The sequence below is a fragment of the Culex pipiens genome, chromosome 2, assembly GCF_016801865.2.
Source record: "Culex pipiens pallens isolate TS chromosome 2, TS_CPP_V2, whole genome shotgun sequence".
Classification (NCBI taxonomy): Eukaryota; Metazoa; Arthropoda; class Insecta; order Diptera; family Culicidae; genus Culex; species Culex pipiens.
Window position 1 is genome coordinate 215,933,559 of NC_068938.1, and position 19,798 is coordinate 215,953,356.

Here is a 19,798-nt window from a genome sequence, read left to right on the forward strand (position 1 = left end):
AAAAGTAAATAAAAAAATCGATTTTTCCTCTGGAACCTATTTTTTCCGAAAATTCTCAATCATATCCTACAGCTTTGCCGAAGACACCAAATCGATCAGAAAATTAGTCTAGACTCATAGAACTAGGCGTCATCCATAAAGTATGTCACGCAAAAATCGGCCAAAATTGATCCCCCACCCCCTCCCCCCTATGTCACACTTTATCACGCAATGTTGAACCCCCCCTCAAAAAGTACGACACATTTTGCCAGACCCCCTCCCCTGGTTTTCGATGGGATTTTTTATAGTTTTTATTTCTTTACTCTAATATTTTTAGTATTTTTGCCAATTTTCATATGAAAAAAAATTTAAGTTGTCTAATTATAACATTTTTTTTTCAATTATAACATTACGAATTAATACTATGCAATCATAAAAAAAAACTTAGCGTGACGTCACAGTCTCGCAAACCCCCCCTCCCCCTTCAAAAACCTCATAAATCTTAACATTTCCGTAACTACCTAAATTTCAAAAATTCAAAAAAAAACATCTGAATGGACTCAAAAAATGCAACAAAAAGATAGGTGAAGCATCCTAAATGGTTAAATCTTAAGGAAGATATTAGCATTTTTAGTGAAAATAGCACAAACTCAATCCGACCTGGAGTTTATAGAGTACATCTGGGACTACCATTTGGGGCTGAGTTTAGGTAAGGCAGTTAAACATATAAAATATACGCTTTTCTGAAAAAGTAAACTTGGATCCCATTAAAAAATTATAATAAAAAATTTAAAAGCGTTTGTAAAAGCTTAGGGGATTAACAAGAATTTATAAACTAAAAATAAAAAAAAACTAATTAAACAAGATTTATGTTTTGTAAAACATTGTAAAGGGGGCCAATATGAGTTTGTAAACAAAAATGTTTAAACTCTTTTCTTTACAAACTCATGTTGGCTCATTTACATTGTTTTGTTTAATTTGATCTTTTTAAATTGAGATTTTATATTTTGCAAATGCCGCATTCTCACTATCCAAAACAACACACGAACCATTGCCGCGAACGCAAAACTTCCGATTATGCTTTTTCGGTCGTCTTGCATAAACCATGAGCATTCGTGAGAGAGCAAAGCCTTCTCTCTCTCCCTTTCCGTTCAGCATCCTTCTCCCACCACCACCCATCACATCAAGCGGGTGGGCGCCACCACTTGAGAGGAAATTTACAACCAAAACAAAACAGAGCGGCTTCCCAACATTAGTACGCGAGAGAGGTAGAGAGCGTAATCATCCGCGGACAACAAAAAGCTTGCTATGATCTTGCTGCTATGAGCGGAGAGGAGGGCGACTTGGTTTGTTTGTTTTCGTTGCAATGTCAAATACCTTTGCAATGTTCTCTCGGTGTAGAACTCTTGAGTAAGAATTTGTATGATGATGGGGGAGGTGGGTGGTTTGAGGGATGAAGTTGCATTTCTACGCGAACTTGTTTATTTATGTTGCAGTCATAAACAGACAAACGGTCCCCTGGGGGTGCTGGGCTGGGTGATGTTTGGGGGTGGCTGTTTGGGTGGATTTATGCACGGTTGGCCACCCTTCGCTGAGAATGTTGCCACTTGGTTGCCACTATTGTTGTGGAAAGGGGGAGGTCGTCGCGATTTAATGGTGTGTTTTGTAGACGTTCAAAGGGAAATCGAGAATAATTTGATAGAATTTTCAGTCTGCAAGAGTCGAGGGAGTGTGTTGCATAATGCTCATTTGCATCAATTTAAAAAGAGTTTGAAATTTGTTTAAATATTTTTATTTTTCATTATTAAATCTAGACACAAAACAGATTTCGCATTTTTTGTTCTCGGAACAAACCAAAGTTCTTCTAAAGAGTTAATCACACACCCACACCGTTTCGATGTCTGAAATCAAACTCAAATTACACGAGCAAGTACAATAATCGCTCAACAACTTTGAAGCTCATCATCGCGGGCGAATCTACTCCCGCAGCCAGTCGAGCAGCGTGGGCGTAAAGTACGTGATGATGCAATCCGCACCGGCCCGGCGCATTCCCACCAGAACCTCCCACAACACCGTCCGCAGGTCGAACGCACCGATCTTGCCGGCGTTCAGCAGCATGGAGTACTCGCCGGACACCTGGTAGATGAACAGCGGAAGCTCCGGGTAGTCGTCCTTCACCTGCTTGACGATGTCCAGGTAGGCCATGCCGGGCTTCACCATCAGCATGTCGGCGCCTTCTTCGACGTCGCGTTTCTGAAATTGAGAAGAATTTTAAATCCTGATTAAATAATTCTTCTACATTTTGTATGAGTTAAATTTTGTAATGAAGAAAACTGACAAGACTAGTTCAGTTTTTGTTCATGTCAGTGCCTTCTTCAACATCTCTCAGTTTCCTAAAAGAAAAAGTTCCACAGAATCCATTACAAAGAACTTTTCTCCGATATTGCTTCTTGCGCAAGCATTTCCCACAGCGCAAATAATATCTCCCACCCTGAAAGCCCCAAGCATCCTAAAGAATTCAGAACTTTCCGAGGGAGTTGGAGCAAGCAAAACAAAGAACGATTCCGGCTTCAGTTTTTCGAGCTTGTTTTAGAGAGAAGAGCCATTGCCTTTTGACTCCTCGACGCCGCTAGATAGTCAGAACCACGTGGCGGAGCAGCAGTACATAATGAACTGTGTTTTGCCGAAATTTCAAGAACCAAAACAAAACGCCCACCAAAATATTGCTTCTGAGACTGCGCAACAAATGTTTCCAATTCCAGTGGGGCATTTCAAAAAGGTCTTACCGCAGCTCGTCGTGCAATCCCCTTCGATCCCGGTGGCAGCTGGTAGCACTTGCGGTCCCCAAAGGCCGGTGCCGATTTGGCCGCATCCCGGAACGGTCCGTAAAATCCGGACGCAAACTTGACCGAGTACGACAGCACCGAAACCCGATTCTCCAGCTTATTCTCCCGCAAAATCTTCTTGATCGCCCAAATCCGGTTGTCCATCATGTCCGACGGGGCCACAATCTGCGCCCCAGCCCGGGCATAGGCCAGCGAGATTTCCGCGATCCGCTGGATGCTGGGTTCGTTGTCGATGACGCCGTCCTCCGTGAGGACACCGCAGTGACCGTGGCTGGTGTACGGACAGAGGCACACGTCGCAGGCGATCAGCAGATCGGGGAACCATTTGCGGAGCAGCGGCAGCGCTTTGACCACGGGGTTGTCCTGCGAGTCGGCGCCGGTGCCGGTGGGGTCCTGGAATGGGAGAGGAAATTGGTATAATAAATTGATTTATTAGGGTATCACTTTTGAAGCAATCATATTATATTTATATAAGGCTGATTGAAAAAATTATTTAAAGTTTTTTTTCAATGTCGGGTTGAAAAATAAGCAAAAAATGTTTTTTTCTAAAATCTTCAAAATTCCAAAGGAATTTAAGTGCAATCACCTGAAATCAATTTAAAATGCATTCATGCATTGTTTAGAATCATTTTCAGAATGTTTGGAATTATTAAAAAATCTTTTGAATTTTTGAAAGTTTTCGATGATTAGTACCGCAAAAAGTTAAATTTTACAACTTTTTATAACTAATTATTGCAAAACAACTGAACTTGTGTAAAATGCATTTTAAAACATTTTCCATGAAAATGTTTAAAACATGGCTTGTTATTTCAATATTTATATTTGTTTGGACCTCGACCCCTGCCAGAGCCGGGGGACAAAAACTTTGCAAAATATTTGCATCGGCCTTAATGTAAATAAACTAAGGAGCAGGCCAAGGATGAACTTATTATTATTGTTTATGTTTAAAGTAATGGAAATATTAAAGGAATTTATAGAATGAGCAACATAAATATTAGAATGTAACAAAATGGGTAAATTGGTAGAAAAGTGTTCAAAGTACCTCAAGCTTTAACAAATTATGAAAAGTTTGAAAAGTTAGTTAAAAAGAAGTATGAAAGCAGAGATTAATAGGATTTTTTAAATTCTTAAATAGTCATGGTTTTCTCAATGAAAATGTGTTTGATTCGGAAAACGAACTATAAAATCGGATTTTTTAAACAATTTAAATTATTCACCAAATTAGGTTTCAAGTTTATGTGTTATTAAAATATAAATCAACAATATCTTCCGATTTATAGGCATTTCCGGTAGAATAATGTTCTATATAAATTTAGAAAATGTTTGAATCACAACTAGTTTTGGTGGAAAAAAATTTATATTTTCATGAATTTTGATCAAACTTAGTACTTTTTATTCACTTAACATAAAATTTATATGATTGTTATAATATTTTAATTAACTTAATGGAACAAACATTTAGTTATAATTTTCTAGTTATTAATTTGACATCATTAATTCAATTTGCTCATTTTTTGGCTGCAATTTGTCAGAAACACACTTTCAAAGTCATCCTGGTTTTTAAAGTAACAATTTTTAATGATACTTTTTTATATGAAAAATAAATCCTATCAATGTCACCCCAAATCGAATCTCAAATTTAAGCTTGCTTGGTAAAATTGAAATTTGTAACTGATAAAGTTTTTGATAAAGTGCACCGTTTTCGATATCCAAACATTTTAAGGATAAATTATGAATTCTATTTCTCTTTACCCTTAGTAATGGTCAATGCTGAGGGACAGAATCTTTTGATAAAATTTGTAGAAGGCTTATTTTTTCTTTGAAAAATCAGTTTAACGGATTATTCAATAAAAAGGTAAAACAAATTAAATTAAAATAAACATAATTGAAATATCTGAAAAGAGACGATATCATTCAACAACACATAATTTCCAAATATTTCGATTTATTTTTTGGTTTCTCTTTATTTAAAACTTTTATTCATTATAAACAAAAAAGCTTCAATAAATTAAATGATTGCCGAATACTTGTTATGGGAGATAGATAATTTATACATTAAAATAACCTTTAAAATAGTGAAAAGTCAAATTGCACATATTTTCTAACTAAAAAAAAAAGATTCAAAATCAGACACATTTTTCCGTTTATTTTTTAATTTTGAAAGTTGCATGCATTTTTGAAATATATTTCTTTATTTTGTGTTTTTGAACCACCTTAAGTAAAATGTAAACAAAACCACAAACAAATAATTAAAAAAAAAAGTTTTTTGGGCCTTCTAAAACAAAACTCCAGAAATTTAATTTAGAAAAAACAATCAAAATTTTTGTAGCGTAAAAACCACAACATCGTTTCTTTTTTTTTTGAATATGTGGTCTTACATTTACATTTGTTATTCGATTATCACCTAATGTTGGCCTAACAGCATTTTACGATCAGCTACTGTTGAGTAATACTCTAAAATTTCACAAATTTTGTCGTAATTTTTAACTTGTTTTTTTTTGATTAGTTGAAACTTCTCCATGCATTCCCTTTTTCAAACGAAGTAATTTTGCATTATTTGTTTTTTGATACTAGTCTTCAAAATATTTTCGATCTGGTCATACAATATGGGTACGTAAATTTTCGAAAATTTGTTCCACAAGAGGGTATTTTCTGATTCATTTGGTGTCTTGGGCAAAGTTTTAGGTTATGATAAGAACTTAAAAAAATAGTAGGCAGAATGAAAAAAACTCCTAATTTATTTTTACGCTGGAGATATATATTGAAAAAAAAAGGTTTTTTTTTAACATTTCCAAAACAAACTTGTATCAATTTTAAATGCAAAATAAAATTTGAAATTATAAATTACGCTTTTTTTTATAAAGTTTCCTATTTCAAGAAATCAGGAAATATATTTCCGAGATATTGCGAGTTGAAAAAAAAAAACAATTAGCCCACGCTGAGGAATTTCATCCAATTCAATAAAAACAAGATAAGTCGATTTACTGTCCAACATTTTTGGCTCAATTTTCACAGTTTTGATCGTCAAAATAACAATCGCCCTTTTTTGATGGTTTATTTGGTGAAATTGGTTTCAGATGACCAGTGAACATAGCTTTAATAATAGATTTGAAAAATATTTTTGCAATTCGTTTTTATGCAAGTTTTAAGTGAAAAATGGTCCGGCCGGCCCGGATAAAAACAAAATAAACTATGAAAAATGTGCAATTGTTATTTTGACGATCAAAAATGTGAAAATTGAGCCAAAAAGGTTTCGCATGCCTGTCGTAGACAATTATCAATTACTCAGCTTCTAAAAGGCGTTTTCAACTGAAAATGAGTAATAAATAGCTTAGCATGAGCTTGAGCACGCAAGTTACTCCTAAAAGTTTTTAAAATAAGTTGTTTTAATAGTTAAAATCAGCAAAGTTAATAGAAGTAGGACCGAATCCGAAGCTTACCAAACATATGATAACTTCCTCTAAATAGACTTTTGACGTAAACTTTGATTACTATCTAGAAAAATAAGAAATTCAAACAACATACCTTCGGCAACTTTTCCACAACTCCAAACAGCAAAATCGACGCCAGTCCCTTCTCGACCAGCGGCGTCAAGTGCTTCTTCAGTGGGTTGATCCCGTACCGGGCCACTCCGGGCATGCTGGTAATCTCCTGAATCGCATCGTCATCTTCCCTGCAAGTGATAAGTACCATTGCAAATAGTTGAGTGAACTGATTTTATCAAGCCACTACGTGACACTCACACAAGAAAGATCGGATACATCAAATTGTGGGCCGCAATGTCCACGTCCTGGCACTGGAGCTTGCGCAACGTCGGATGGAAGATGCTGCTGTGGAGCTTCGTCAGGGACATCTTGGGGGAATGACTTGAATTGAACTGACTTCAAATTTTGGTTGAGTTTATCAGTCTTGTATTTCGCGATACGGAACGCGACTGATGCAACGTGAAACTTCTATCAACGCGCTGACTTTCACCCTGAAGACCCTATCGCAGAGTGATTGTGTAACGAATGGTGTGTGAAGTCCGGTTTCAGGAATGTGATGGTAATGGTTTATTTTTTTACGGTTGTTGTGACTTAAGTGTTGGTAAGTACGGCACGATACTCCTGGAATCGAAGATGTTTTGTAAATAGAACGATTGCAGATTGGTATTTGAATTCATACTTACTTAAACTGACACAAAATTCTTACAATTTTACATTACAGAATTGTAATTTTACGCTCTAGTTGAAAACATTGCAGTTAAAGAGAATGTAAATAAAGTTTGATACTTAAGACCCGGCTTATTTATTTGGAATTGACAGAAGATATTGATGTTTTGATGGTTGAAACAATTCACTTGCATGCAAAGTTGCATGCAAGTTGAATACAACTTTAAAATTAAAAATTTATAAAATTCATCTAAGAAGTATTTAGCGTGTTACTTTTTTTGAGCACACATTTAAAACTATTTTCAAGCATTCAACAGAAAAAAAACATACTTATTTTATAAAATGAAAACATTGAAAATTCGTAAAAATCAGAATATAAAAAATACGCCGTTCTACCACAGAAAACAGATGTATATCATTGAACAAACAGCATTGAAAAACGTGTGTAAAAATTCAAACCAAAATACGTTGAAAAGAGCTATGGTGTGCACCATCCGCCTAGATAGCGCCACTTCCAAAATCATGATGGCCTACAGTAGCAGAACGTTGGACCATCTAATCACTGCATAAAACATTCCGTACGAACGACATCAGACTAATGTCTGACTGCCCTTCATCAGAGGGTTGTAATTTTACGCGCCAAAGAAGGTAAACAAAACGAAATCGGACATAACATGTGTAAAGGGACTATTTTAAGTTGTCGCTTGAAAAATAATTTTTGAATGAATTTTCTGTTATGGTTTCGTTAATGTTAATGCATTTTTGCATTATTTTTAGTCAACTGGAATTAAACAGAAGTGAATTTTATATTTAAACGAGATTAACATTTATTTTCTTTCGAAATTATTGAGCCTTTTTAATTGTTAAGTCAAGTATTCTCAGCCGCGACGGTGGCGCCGCCAAGCGTATCCTGCACACTCTAATTTCTTTGATGCAAGATTGTATGCAACGCATTTTTATTAGTTTACACGGTTTACACACAAGTTAGAACCAATCTGTTCTCTGTGGTTCTACGCAAGAACGTTTGAAACGTTGTTAAGTTTTATCAAATAATAAACTCAAATTAGAGTTGTTTGTTGCTGTTGAGTATTCTAGAGGTCTGATTAATGGATTGTCTGAATTATGAATATCAAATATTTTTTTCTAACAGTGATACTTTATTATATCTCTAAGTTTACAATATCTTTTATAAGAACTCTAACTAAATAATTTTGGCAGCGGTAGCATTCGATACCAAAGCAATGCAATGATTTTATGTTGCAATAACTTAGAATTAAAAATAGTTTACACAAAGAATGAATTCTTAAAATAACACAAAAACTGGAATAAAATTTAGCAAAAATAAAGGTGGTGTTTAAAATTAAATCTTACCCGAATAGCCAGCACCACATTTAACCTGGGGGGAGAAAACTAATCGACAAATTACAACCAACTGACTAAATATGATTGGCTTCGCGACGTTTGCTTTTTTGTTTAATATTTTTTGTGTTTTCTTCTCGACTATAAAGGTACACTCGATATTGGCTGCAAACAACAAATCATCGGCTTAGTACGACTTTAGTAGTATGCTTCTTTTTGTTTGTAATATTTTGTTTGCTCCTCTAATTTATATACAGATCACAGAGTTATGCTACATATTTGTCTTTTTGTTTAGTTATAATTTTTTGTTGTATTCTTGTTTGGCCTGCGTAGAAGAAAATTGCAATTCAGCCCTTGCTACACTACACTATCTACCCTGCCCTAAATGGCTTAGAAATGGCTTAGAATTTTGGTGGTGCGCTTAATTTGGAAACCCTTACAGCTGCTTCCTCTTCTTTTCCCCCTTTCTCTTCTCTTCTCATTAGAGCTTAAACGAACGCTAAAATACAGCAATTTCCAGACTTGAGACACTGAGATTACGTAATATCTTGAAACGTTAAAAGGGTGCATATAAATCGCTGACACACTGAGCAAAAGTCAGTGGCACACTGCTACGGTGGTTACTCGGGTTGACGGTCCGGCGTCATCGCCGCCGAATTCCTGACTGGGAGCGGACGCTGAAGGTTGGTCGGACGAATCTGTGAAAGGTGTGACGGTTGTGGCAAACAAATAAAAAAATAAACAGTGGAAATTTTAAATCAAATGAAATCACGCAGTAGGCGTTGCGGACGAAAACAAAATGGTGGGAATGACAGTTGATCTGGGTTTCAGGAGCAGAGGGTTTGATAGTTGCTTCGGGGTGGCTTGGATCGCTAGAAAAAGGTGGGAATAAAGATGGTGAGGAAAAAACACAAAGAGGGTTAACAGAATTAATGGTGAAACTCAATGATGGGAAACTCAAAAGCGATCGTCACATACAGAGGAGGGACAGGGTGCGGAATGACTCATTGCACAGGATTCGGCTAGAAAAAACAAACAAATACACATACAAGACACGAGGGTTAGTGTTACAAGCGCGCGTTACACTCCACAAACAGTTCCCGACTAACCTGTCTGGAGGCAGCGGGCCGTGCAAATCACGTTCGTCTGTCGCGCCTGGACGTTCTCCATGTTGACCTTCATGGACATGTGGCCAAAAAGGAAGTAGCCGATGGCCATTCCACCAACAACCGCTACAAACAGGTACCCGTTGTAGATCATGACGGTCAGCATGAGGGCGTACCCGAGCATGTTGTGGAACAGGAAGACGGTGGCTTCGGCGAGAAAGGCACAAACGCGGCGCGACAGGGGCCGCAGTCCGCTCGGGGGGAGTTCCAGCGAGAGCAGGGTGGCGGACTCACTCGGCGGCGGACAGGAACCGGACCGTTTGCGCTCGCGGGCCGCGCGGGCGCGCACCTTGGCGCCGTGGACCTGAAAAAAGGTAAATTCGTAAATAAGCGTTTGAAAAACCCTCAATAACTTTAAACAGATTAAACTTCCAGGTCAGTTTGCAAGGAATCTCAAACTCAATTTAATTTCAGTAAATCACCCCCTAAAACTAGATTTAAGTATCTGTCCAGTTCACAAACTAATAACGGTTCTTTAAAACTGCTTGACTTCATTTCTCCGAATCAAAATTGCGGTAAACTTTGCGTGGTAGGCCTGGCCTGGAAATAAAAAGCGTACGAAAATGACAAAAAATTACAAATATGTCAAAAAGACAAAAATGACAAAAATGACAAAAATGACAAAAATGACAAAAATGACAAAAATGACAAAAATGACAAAAATGACAAAAATGACAAAAATGACAAAAATGACAAAAATGACAAAAATGACAAAAATGACAAAAATGACAAAAATGACAAAAATGACAAAAATGACAAAAATGACAAAAATGACAAAAATGACAAAAATGACAAAAATGACAAAAATGACAAAAATGACAAAAATGACAAAAATGACAAAAATGACAAAAATGACAAAAATGACAAAAATGACAAAAATGACAAAAATGACAAAAATGACAAAAATGACAAAAATGACAAAAATGACAAAAATGACAAAAATGACAAAAATGACAAAAATGACAAAAATGACAAAAATGACAAAAATGACAAAAATGACAAAAATGACAAATATGACAAATATGACAAAAATGACAAAAATGACAAAAATGACAAAAATGACAAAAATGACAAAAATGACAAAAATGACAAAAATGACAAAAATGACAAAAATGACAAAAATGACAAAAATGACAAAAATGACAAAAATGACAAAAATGACAAAAATGACAAAAATGACAAAAATGACAAATATGACAAATATGACAAAAATGACAAAAATGACAAAAATGACAAAAATGACAAAAATGACAAAAATGACAAAAATGACAAAAATGACAAAAATGACAAAAATGACAAAAATGACAAAAATGACAAAAATGACAAAAATGACAAAAATGACAAAAATGACAAAAATGACAAAAATTACAAAAATGACAAATATTACAAAAATGACAAAAATGACAAAAATTACAAAAATGACAAAAATGAAGGTGCTTAGGACCTTTTTTAAAAAAATAGTAACACTTAAAAAAATAAGTCATCTTTTAATTCGGCTTTTCAAACAAAAAAATGTTCCGATTCACCTCAGATGACGGTAACTGAGAATCCATTATATTTGAAACAATGTTGCTGATGCCAACGTATTCTTCTCACCACTGACAGACATTAAAGACTGATAATGCTCTCATTTTTTATTTAACGCAAAATTTTGATTGAAGTAAACGGAAAGCTCCGTCATTCCGGTATCAACTCATTTGTATCTTTTGACTCTTATCAGCCCAGAGGCAGGTGCGCGTGGCGTCCAGTTCGATTTTATTTTTAACTTTTCTTTTTAGCAAAGGGCTTAACAGATTTCAACTCACCTTCATGCCCTCGTACAGGATCGACAGCACGGTCAGCGTGACGCAGAGCGCCACCATCGCGCCGGTCGTGTTCACCGTCAGCCCCTTGAAGAACACATCGCCGACGTCCGCGCCCCACCAGAACGACATGTGCATGTGCATTTTTCTGACGGACTAAAGTTTATCAACTCAGGTGTGTGCAGTGGAGGTGTCGAATCAGCTGTAACAGAGAAAAAAAGGAGAAACGCTAAATGAGAGCATGTTTACAGAAACAGTAATTTATGACAAAGTAAACATTGAGGGTAAACAAGCAAAGCAAGCCATGTCAAAACGCGGAACGCTGGACCGAACCGAGAGGAAAATTGATAAGTTCCAGGCCTGCTGCGGTTGCACCGCGCGATGACAAGTGGTCCGCAGACGGCGACGTGATTTGTGTACAAACCACAAACCGAGAGAAGAGGGCCAATTGTTTGGTTTTGCTGTGCGTGTACCATATGGTCCGGTCACCGAGATAAGAAAGCAAGCGCGATAAACGAGTCAAGATAATGAGGCTGATTGGAGCACTTTCAGTCAATGAACCACGAGAGTTCGAATCAACCAAGTAGGCGTCGACTGAACCAAAAAGCTCGAATTGCGCGAAAGTTGCACCGAAATGCATCAAGGTAGGCCATGCGAACGACCTTGAAGGTTGAGACAAAGCAAGGGGATGGTGAACGACTCCAATTTCACGCTTGGACACGCGACAAAGCTTGTGCTGACACAGAAACCTACAGCGATCCAAGCGTCTAAGCGAACGGTAGAAGAAAACAGAAGAAGGTAAGCAATAGCTGCAGCAGCAGGCTCTGAACTAATCGAGTTTAAGCGCAGTTTATGTAATATCTCGCAAACAGGCTCTCCAACCCCATGTCGATAGTTTACAAACAAATCTTGCACAATTAAGGCGCCTACTAGATGTTAGGGAATCCACCCAAATAGCGCACATTCACCGAAAAAAGCCTGCTTCGACGTTCACCACCGTCAAAGAAATCGATCCAAGAATGAAACGTAGCGAAGCAAAAATCAATCTTACCTAGTGGAAAATGACTCTCGAAGACGCGTTATTGTCATCTGCTCACTCACGAGCACGGATCGTGACTGGATAAATTACGACTCCCCGTTTTAATCCCAGTACGTAAATGCACATAAGCCGTTCCTTAAACTACACACTGCCCATTTGCAGAATGTTTTTTTTTATGTACAAATGTACTCGCGAAAATAAAACGCGAAATCGCGCGGCCTGACCGTCCACCACGACGTTTCAACGTCAACACACACGGGTTCTCCTCTGGTTCTACAATGAACGACCAGCGAGTACATAAAGGGGGTTTTTAAACGAGGGGTCCATGGGCGAGGGGACAGACGAAGAACAAGATTGCCTTGAGTTTTGACAGAGTGCGCTTTGAAAGTTGTTTCGTAGGTTTTTGTTTACGTTCGCCAGTGGTGCAGTGTGATATAAGGGAAATGTTTCACGACGAATGTGGTGCAACTTGTAAACAAGTTTGCTGGTTTGAGTTGACAGTTGACTGATAACTCTAAATGACAGAATGATAGATATTTGACAGATTGACAGCAAAGAAAATATTATACTTACCGTGTTTGAAAGATTGACAAAATTCTGTTGAGTTACAATCTCAACAATCCAGTAAAAACAAAACAATAATCATGACATTAATCGCACCCAACATGGCCGCCAACAATACTCACCACCCAACTTATTACAAAACCGGGGGGATGGCAACCCTATTCCGACCAAAGCAAACTGACAACAGTCGACATTAGCACGGTTGTCAAATGAGAGCCCACAACAAAAGCACTAGCTGTCAAATGGTAGCCCATAACAAATCATTGTTTGGGTTTTTTATTTTCAAATTTCCCGCAATTCAATCGATAAATACCTGAAAAAACACGTGAATTGTGTTGCTGATGGCAAATTCTATCATATCCTTGGAGATTCCATCCCAATATTGGCTGAAAATTCATATCGAAAAAAGTGATTTTTCTGTTTACCTTTTTTTGCTTTTTTTCTTTTGGTCGATCAAACAGTGCGCCCGTACACTGTGAATCGGCATTACACATTTTTCAGTTTGGTTTTACACATTTGCATAGGACTTTTGAGTTTAACCAGGATAACACACTTCGTGTTACCAAAGTAATATGAATAATACTGATTCTGAGTGTTTGTTATCTGAACTTCAAGATGGCGGCTTCTTCGCTACCCCCTGTACAAAACTCACCTCACCACCCTCCGAAAGCCGGCTACAGCGACGAGCTGTCAAACTCCGTTTTGTTGTTGTTTACCTCACTCTCTTCGCAAGCGAAGACAAGACGCCTGATTCGATCGTTTCATTCCGTAATTCCGGATTTCAACCCGCGATGGCCACCTCCACGTTGACGCCGGCGGTGGACCTGCTACACCAGGCGCTCCAGTCGAACATCATCCCGAACCAGGAATTTCTGCTGCAGGGTTCGATTTTGGACTCGGCCGCCGAGCATTTGCTGCACCGGTAAGTTTCGGCTGGCAGTAGGTAAAAGTAATGTTTTGAATAATAATCTCAATGTTTTTAAATTTTAGGTTGCGTGGACTTTGCGACAATGTGGACACCGGACCGGAAACGTTCTCAGACTATGAGATGTGTCTTAGTTTGAAGGTTCCGAATGAAAAGGTAAGTAAATGAATCTTCTAATCAAGCACTTTGAATAGATTTTCACAGTATTACAATTTTTGGTGCAAAATACTGATTTATCGTATGTTTTTAATACAGTCAAATTTTTATAATTTACTGTATCAAACAACGCGAATATCATATAGACTTTCACTGTATTCTAGTTTTTAGTGTAAAATAATTAGGCCGTTGCAAATATTTTTTGAAGTTTATGTCCCTCGACTCTGACCAAAGTCGAGGGGGGGGGGGGCAAAAAAATAAAAAAGTATACAAATTGAAATTACGAGCAATGCACAGTGGGCGAAATGGAACCCAAAATCGGACTTAATTGAACGCGGCTGGTTCCCTGGTATGAAAAAGAGTGTTTCTTATGTAAAAAAATCCGGGGAATCGATTGGTGATGGTTTCATCCACCGCACGAAACGGCAAAGGGTCCATTTTGCACCAATCCCTCATTTTTTTACGTTTTTTCTTGAAAATCGGTCTGTATTTAGATCGGAGGCTTTATGCGGCCATCAAAAATGCACTTAACTTATGTGAAAATGTCCCAGGAATCAAGTAAAAATAACCACTTGCACCGCAAAAATCACCAAGGGTCCATTTGACCCCAATTTCGCTATGATAGCATTTTTGGCCATTTTCAAATGTTAGGTCAGATTTTACAAATCTTAAAATATTTTTATCGTAAAGATCAGACAATTTTACATAAGAATGACGATTTGCACTTGATAGTTTAACACATTTATATTGATAAAAATAAAAATTATGTAAAAGGTAGTTTATTCTGCGTTTGGGAAAATTGGCCCAAAACTGATTCTTCAATCTTTTTATTTTGTTTAATTTCTATATCAACATAAATGAGTCAAACAAGCAAGTGCAAATCGTCATTCTTATGTGAAACAAGCCTTACCCGACAAACTTCGTTCTGCCTTTTTTTTCGTTTATTGACGTTTTTTTCTTGTTGCTTATTCAGCCTCCTGTGATCAAAATTTGATTTTACGTAACTTTCCCCATACAATTTTCCGATGCTCCGGAATCGGTTCCAGAGTGGCCAAAGTGCCAATTCGTTTGCGTATAAACCTTCCTTGGGCTTACACGAACCTATCGCAACAAAGATCACCTCGATCTGACGCTCCGTATTGAACTGATTCGCGTTCGAACAAAACCATCGAAATTTTTTATATATATATAGATTGTCTGATCTTTACGATAAAAATATTTTCAGATTTTTAAAATCTGACCTAACATTTGAAAATGGCCAAAAATGCTATCATAGCGGAATTGGGGTTAAATGAACCCAAGATGATTTTTGCGGTGCAAGTGGTTATTTTTCCTGGGACATTTTCACATAAGTTAAGTGCATTTTTGATGGCCGCATAAAGTCTCCGCTCTAAATACAGACCGATTTTCAAGAAAAAATGTAAAAAAATGGGGAATTGGGGCAAAATGGACCCTTTGCCGTTTCGTGCGGTGGATGAAACCATCACCAATCGATTCCCCGGATTTTTTTTACATAAGAAACACTATTTTTCATACCAGGGAACCAGCCGCGTTCAATTAAGTCCGATTTTGGGTTCCATTTCGCCCACTGTGCAATGGTTTCAATATTTTAATGAAAAAAGTGTTTAAAAATGCATTATACACCTGTCCAGTTATTTTGCCATCATTTATTTCCAAAATATCCAAATATTGACGAACATTTTATTTTTTGCGAAAAATAGTTTTTTTTGCGGTGCTGTATATTGGAATTTTATAAAAATTCAAAACATTTTCAAACAAGCCCAAACATGCTAAATATTACTATCAATGCAGAAAAATGCATTTAAGAATGTTATCAGTTGATTCGACTTCTATTTTCATTAAAATTTCGAAGTTTTTTGGAAAAAAAATTTTTTGTCCCCTGATTTTTCAGACCAATTTTGAAGGGGGGGTGGGGCGACATAAACTTTGAAAAATATTTGCAACGGCCTTAAATTTTCAAAAAAAACGTATTTTGTGAAAAAGCTATATGAAATTTTTCCCCGTCTTATGCTTCTCTGGGATTTGAGAAAATTGAATATTTTCTAAAAATATACGATTTTTTTGAATTTTAGAACTTAACACGTATAGTTTATCTGAAGAATCCGATGAAAATATTTTTAGAAATAGGCCCTTTGGTCCAAAATCCATCAAAACGGCATTTGAAGTTTTCATGAGACTTTTCAAATGCTTGCCTAATCAAAACTTTGCCTAATCTCCATTTATTTGCGTCTAACAGAGTTAAAATCGGTTGAAACGGCGCTATGTTATGACTTTTTAAAATATGTGTTTTTATGAAAATCGACGAAAATGGTGATTTTTTGGACCACCTCAACATGACGTTGGTCACCCTAATGGCCAAACAAAAACGGGTCTAATTATTGATAATCATATTAAGCATGTTTCAGAAGCATATTTCAGAAGACTCAACGTTTTTGAAACAAAAATATAGGAATTTTTGGATTTGTTGAAAATTATTAAAATAACAAACTTATAGAGAAAATTTACCAAAAAGTTATTTAACTTGGTAGCGTTTCAATCGTAATATTTTCCAAAAATTGTTATTTTCAAAATTCTATAAATATACCCATTTTAATCAGTCTAAGCCGTTCGACCAATTCTCATCACTTTTGCAGATTTCCGCTATTAAACCAACATTTTCAGATACATCAATAATGGAGAGTTGCTTGCTCACTTTGATTTGAGATACTCGTTACTTTATCAATTTAACTTGATTGAGTCCCAATCCCTTTTTTCATTATTTTAGGTTCGACAATAAAATACGCTCTCAAAATTTAATTTGATAATTGTTTTTGGCTAGACGATTTGATTTTTTTTAAAAGTGCAATTCAACCAGAACAGCTATCTTCTGATCGTAAATAGGCCTCAAAACATTACTTAAATATTTGAGAGTATTTAAGGATTTTTGTAATTTTCATTTTTCTTCCAATTAAAAACCTGATCCTGATTTTCGGTTAAAGATCAGAAATCACTCACTCATCGCCGAACGAATCTTTGCCAACTGCAGCTCGCAACCAGTCGCGAGCGAACACGACACTAAGGCTGCCAGCGACTTGCTCAATCGCTTCTCCCAGCGACACAAATACTTCGTGAATTTATTTGCCTACTCCGTCTGTCGACCCGAGTCACACACGAATACGCTCAGAGAGGAGAGACTCTAACAACATGCCAGCTCGGTGCTCTTTTGGCCTGCAGTATCACAGTTTGCCGGTAATTTGTATTTCGCATGTTGGAAAATGATGATGCAACGAGAGAGTTTTTGGTAGCGATTGGTGTGGAAGTGACAAACAGTAGGAAACGGTCAGAACAGTTTTTTGTCGCTTTCGCTTTGTGGCCGCGAGTTAATGAGTCTTTTGGTCTTTTTTTTGTATCAGTTTTTCAATTGACAGAAAAATGATAATTACAAAAAATTGACAAAAAAAGTTGCTTTTTCCCAAACAAATTCCCAAACATAATTAAATGCTTTGCGGAAAGCCGTGTTCACTACACAGTTACAAAAAAACATGGTAATATTACCTCTGGGAAGGGGTATACTCCTGCTAGAAAAAAAACTTACCTCTAAAAATGTGTAATTTTACCACTTTTCTAGTGTCAAGTCACCTTTTCAGTCTAAATTGAGGTAAAATTACATCACAATAGAGGTAATATTCAACCTTACAAATTTACACTTTTTTTTTACTGTGTAGAAGGTTGTTAAGATGTCTGATTGTGACCAGTAAATAGATATTCTGCTTATCTAGCCCTCATTATTAACTGAATACAATTTCATTTCCAGGCCCCCGTGATGACCCTCCGCGTCCGCAAAGCCCAAGACGTGGACGCTCCCTACCAGCTGCGTTACATCGGCCAACCAGAGCTGGGTGACCGCACCCGTCCCACCCTGGTCCGCAGCAGCCTGGACATTGCCTGTTCGCCGCACGTGGTCGACTTCCTCACCGAGATGGGCTTCCGGGTGGACTTTGAGTACATCACCAAGGGCTACATGTTCCGGAAGGGCCGCATGAAGGTCACCGTGTCCAAGATCTTCAAGGTCAACAGCGCGGAGCCAATTTCGCAGAGTTATCTGGTGGAACTGTCGGTGCTCGCTCCGACCGGACAGGACGCGATCGCCGAGGACATGAGGATCTTTGCGGAACAGCTCAAACCGCTCGTGCAGTTGGAGAAGATCGACTACAAACGGTTTGCCCAAATGCCCTAAGCAATCGCGAGACACAATAAATTAAGCAAATATACTGAAAATAATTAAAAATTGCCTAATCGGAAGCTACGGTTCGTTCGCTCTTTTTTTCTGGCAAAAGATGAAAGAAAAAAATTCCTTCTCCTCTTCCTACTCCTCTTCTGATGACGTTCGGTGCGGGTTTGAAGATGAAAATTTACGAGGAATGTGAGTCATGCCGAGAGCATGTTTTTGCGCGAAATTTTACGCTCACTTTGTGTGTGCGCACATAAATCGGGGAGGTGCTTTTGTTTTGCGCGCGCGTGTTTGGTGACTATTTTGCTATTTTATGCTGACGATAGTGTGGCCGGTAAGTGTCCAATTAAATTTCCCAGTCATTTTTTTCTGTAACACCAGTAATTTGTAAATTTTAGCTTTTTGTTAAATATATTATAGAGTTAACATAATTGTTCTAAGTTTCAATATTTATTTCTCATTAATTTAGTTTAATCAGATAAAAATACATCTTAAATACAGTTCTTTTTATCAGGAGAGCTTAGAGTATTCTGAATATTTATTAATTTTTCAATTACCTTATTTTTAAAATATTAAGAAAAAGTGTATTTCAACTGAAATCTAGGTTTGAACTATATGCAAGGGAATGGTTGAATGAAGGGAAGGCAGTTGTTGCCAATCATAATTTAAATACTGTAAAATTGATGTATAATTATTTTGTTTCACTTAATTAGAGGTGGGCAAAAAAAGAGCGAGCCGCTCAAAGAGCCGGTTCACTGAAAAGAGCGAACAAACCGTGGCTCAGAAAAAAAGAACCGCGGTTCTTTTTTAACTTCGGTCTTTTGAAAGAACCGTTTCAAGATGGCATGATTTATGTTACAAATATAATTTATTGAATTTCCAAACAAAATTAAGTATTAAATTTGTTTTTGAGAATTGAAAATGCAATTTCAAATATTTCAATGCTTATAAAAATTAATCCCAAAAGAAAATGACTTTCTAAACAAAATGAAAATAAAATCGTTGTACAACTGATTGTACATTAAATATTACCAAAAATCGCGTTTATAGACTTTATCGATTAAATCAGAATGTAAAAAAGATTTCACAGAATATTTTCTCCAAATAATACATCAGCATTAGTTCAATTCTTGCAGAAATAAACGCAATTTTAAAATTAAAAACAATTTTTCCAGCATCCTAGATTTAAGTTTGGATGCCATTCAATTACTCAAATGTTTAGGTTCGAGTAGAAATCTTGACAAAGAGACCACCAAGACCTATGGTTTTTAAAGGCATCTTGTCGTTTTCAGTTTTAATTTGATTTATCAAGTAATTTATAAAAGTCCAATGAAAAATAACTTATAAAATCACACGAATATTAAAAAAAAAATCACCCAAACTTTGAAAAAGAGCGAAAGAGCCGTTCAAAAGAGCGGCTCTTTTTAATGAGCGAACGAAAATGAGCGGCTCCTAAAAAGAGCGGTTTTGCCCACCTCTACACTTAATAGTGAATCACCAGCTATTGAAGGGAAATTGTGTTTAAAGTGGACTTTAATTTGGAAAAAATTGTAGTGAAAGCTTCCTCGAAATGGAAGATC

At 36.8% G+C, this 19,798-nt stretch overlaps 3 protein-coding genes across 5 annotated transcripts; 1 reads left to right on the forward strand and 2 right to left on the reverse strand.

Annotated features, from left to right (window-relative positions):
- Positions 1-1,954: 1,954 nt before the first annotated feature.
- On the reverse strand, positions 1,955-6,902 carry LOC120430863 (delta-aminolevulinic acid dehydratase-like). The gene is made up of 4 exons (XM_039595988.2): positions 6,569-6,902; positions 6,351-6,498; positions 2,766-3,218; positions 1,955-2,232 (listed from the first exon to the last, which is right to left on the reverse strand). The coding sequence occupies exons 1-4, from the start codon at positions 6,676-6,678 to the stop codon at positions 1,957-1,959; spliced, it is 987 nt and encodes a 328-aa protein (XP_039451922.1). The 5' UTR covers positions 6,679-6,902; the 3' UTR covers positions 1,955-1,956.
- A 1,210-nt stretch (positions 6,903-8,112) lies between these two features.
- On the reverse strand, positions 8,113-12,599 carry LOC120430867 (uncharacterized). 3 transcript variants are annotated; one of them, XM_039595994.2, is made up of 5 exons: positions 12,355-12,598; positions 11,307-11,505; positions 9,445-9,805; positions 9,314-9,357; positions 8,113-9,033 (listed from the first exon to the last, which is right to left on the reverse strand). In XM_039595994.2, the coding sequence occupies exons 2-5, from the start codon at positions 11,445-11,447 to the stop codon at positions 8,956-8,958; spliced, it is 624 nt and encodes a 207-aa protein (XP_039451928.1). In that variant the 5' UTR covers positions 11,448-11,505; positions 12,355-12,598; the 3' UTR covers positions 8,113-8,955. The 3 variants fall into 3 exon arrangements, with proteins under 3 accessions (XP_039451928.1, XP_039451929.1, XP_039451930.1); XM_039595996.2 differs by lacking the exon at positions 8,113-9,033 and adding an exon at positions 9,042-9,207 and having other exon boundaries at positions 12,355-12,599; XM_039595995.2 differs by lacking the exon at positions 9,314-9,357 and having other exon boundaries at positions 12,355-12,594.
- Positions 12,600-13,665: 1,066 nt separating this feature from the next.
- LOC120430865 (mediator of RNA polymerase II transcription subunit 18) lies at positions 13,666-18,289 on the forward strand. The gene is made up of 3 exons (XM_039595989.2): positions 13,666-13,828; positions 13,897-13,987; positions 17,802-18,289. The coding sequence occupies exons 1-3, from the start codon at positions 13,698-13,700 to the stop codon at positions 18,222-18,224; spliced, it is 645 nt and encodes a 214-aa protein (XP_039451923.1). The 5' UTR covers positions 13,666-13,697; the 3' UTR covers positions 18,225-18,289.
- Positions 18,290-19,798: the final 1,509 nt, after the last annotated feature.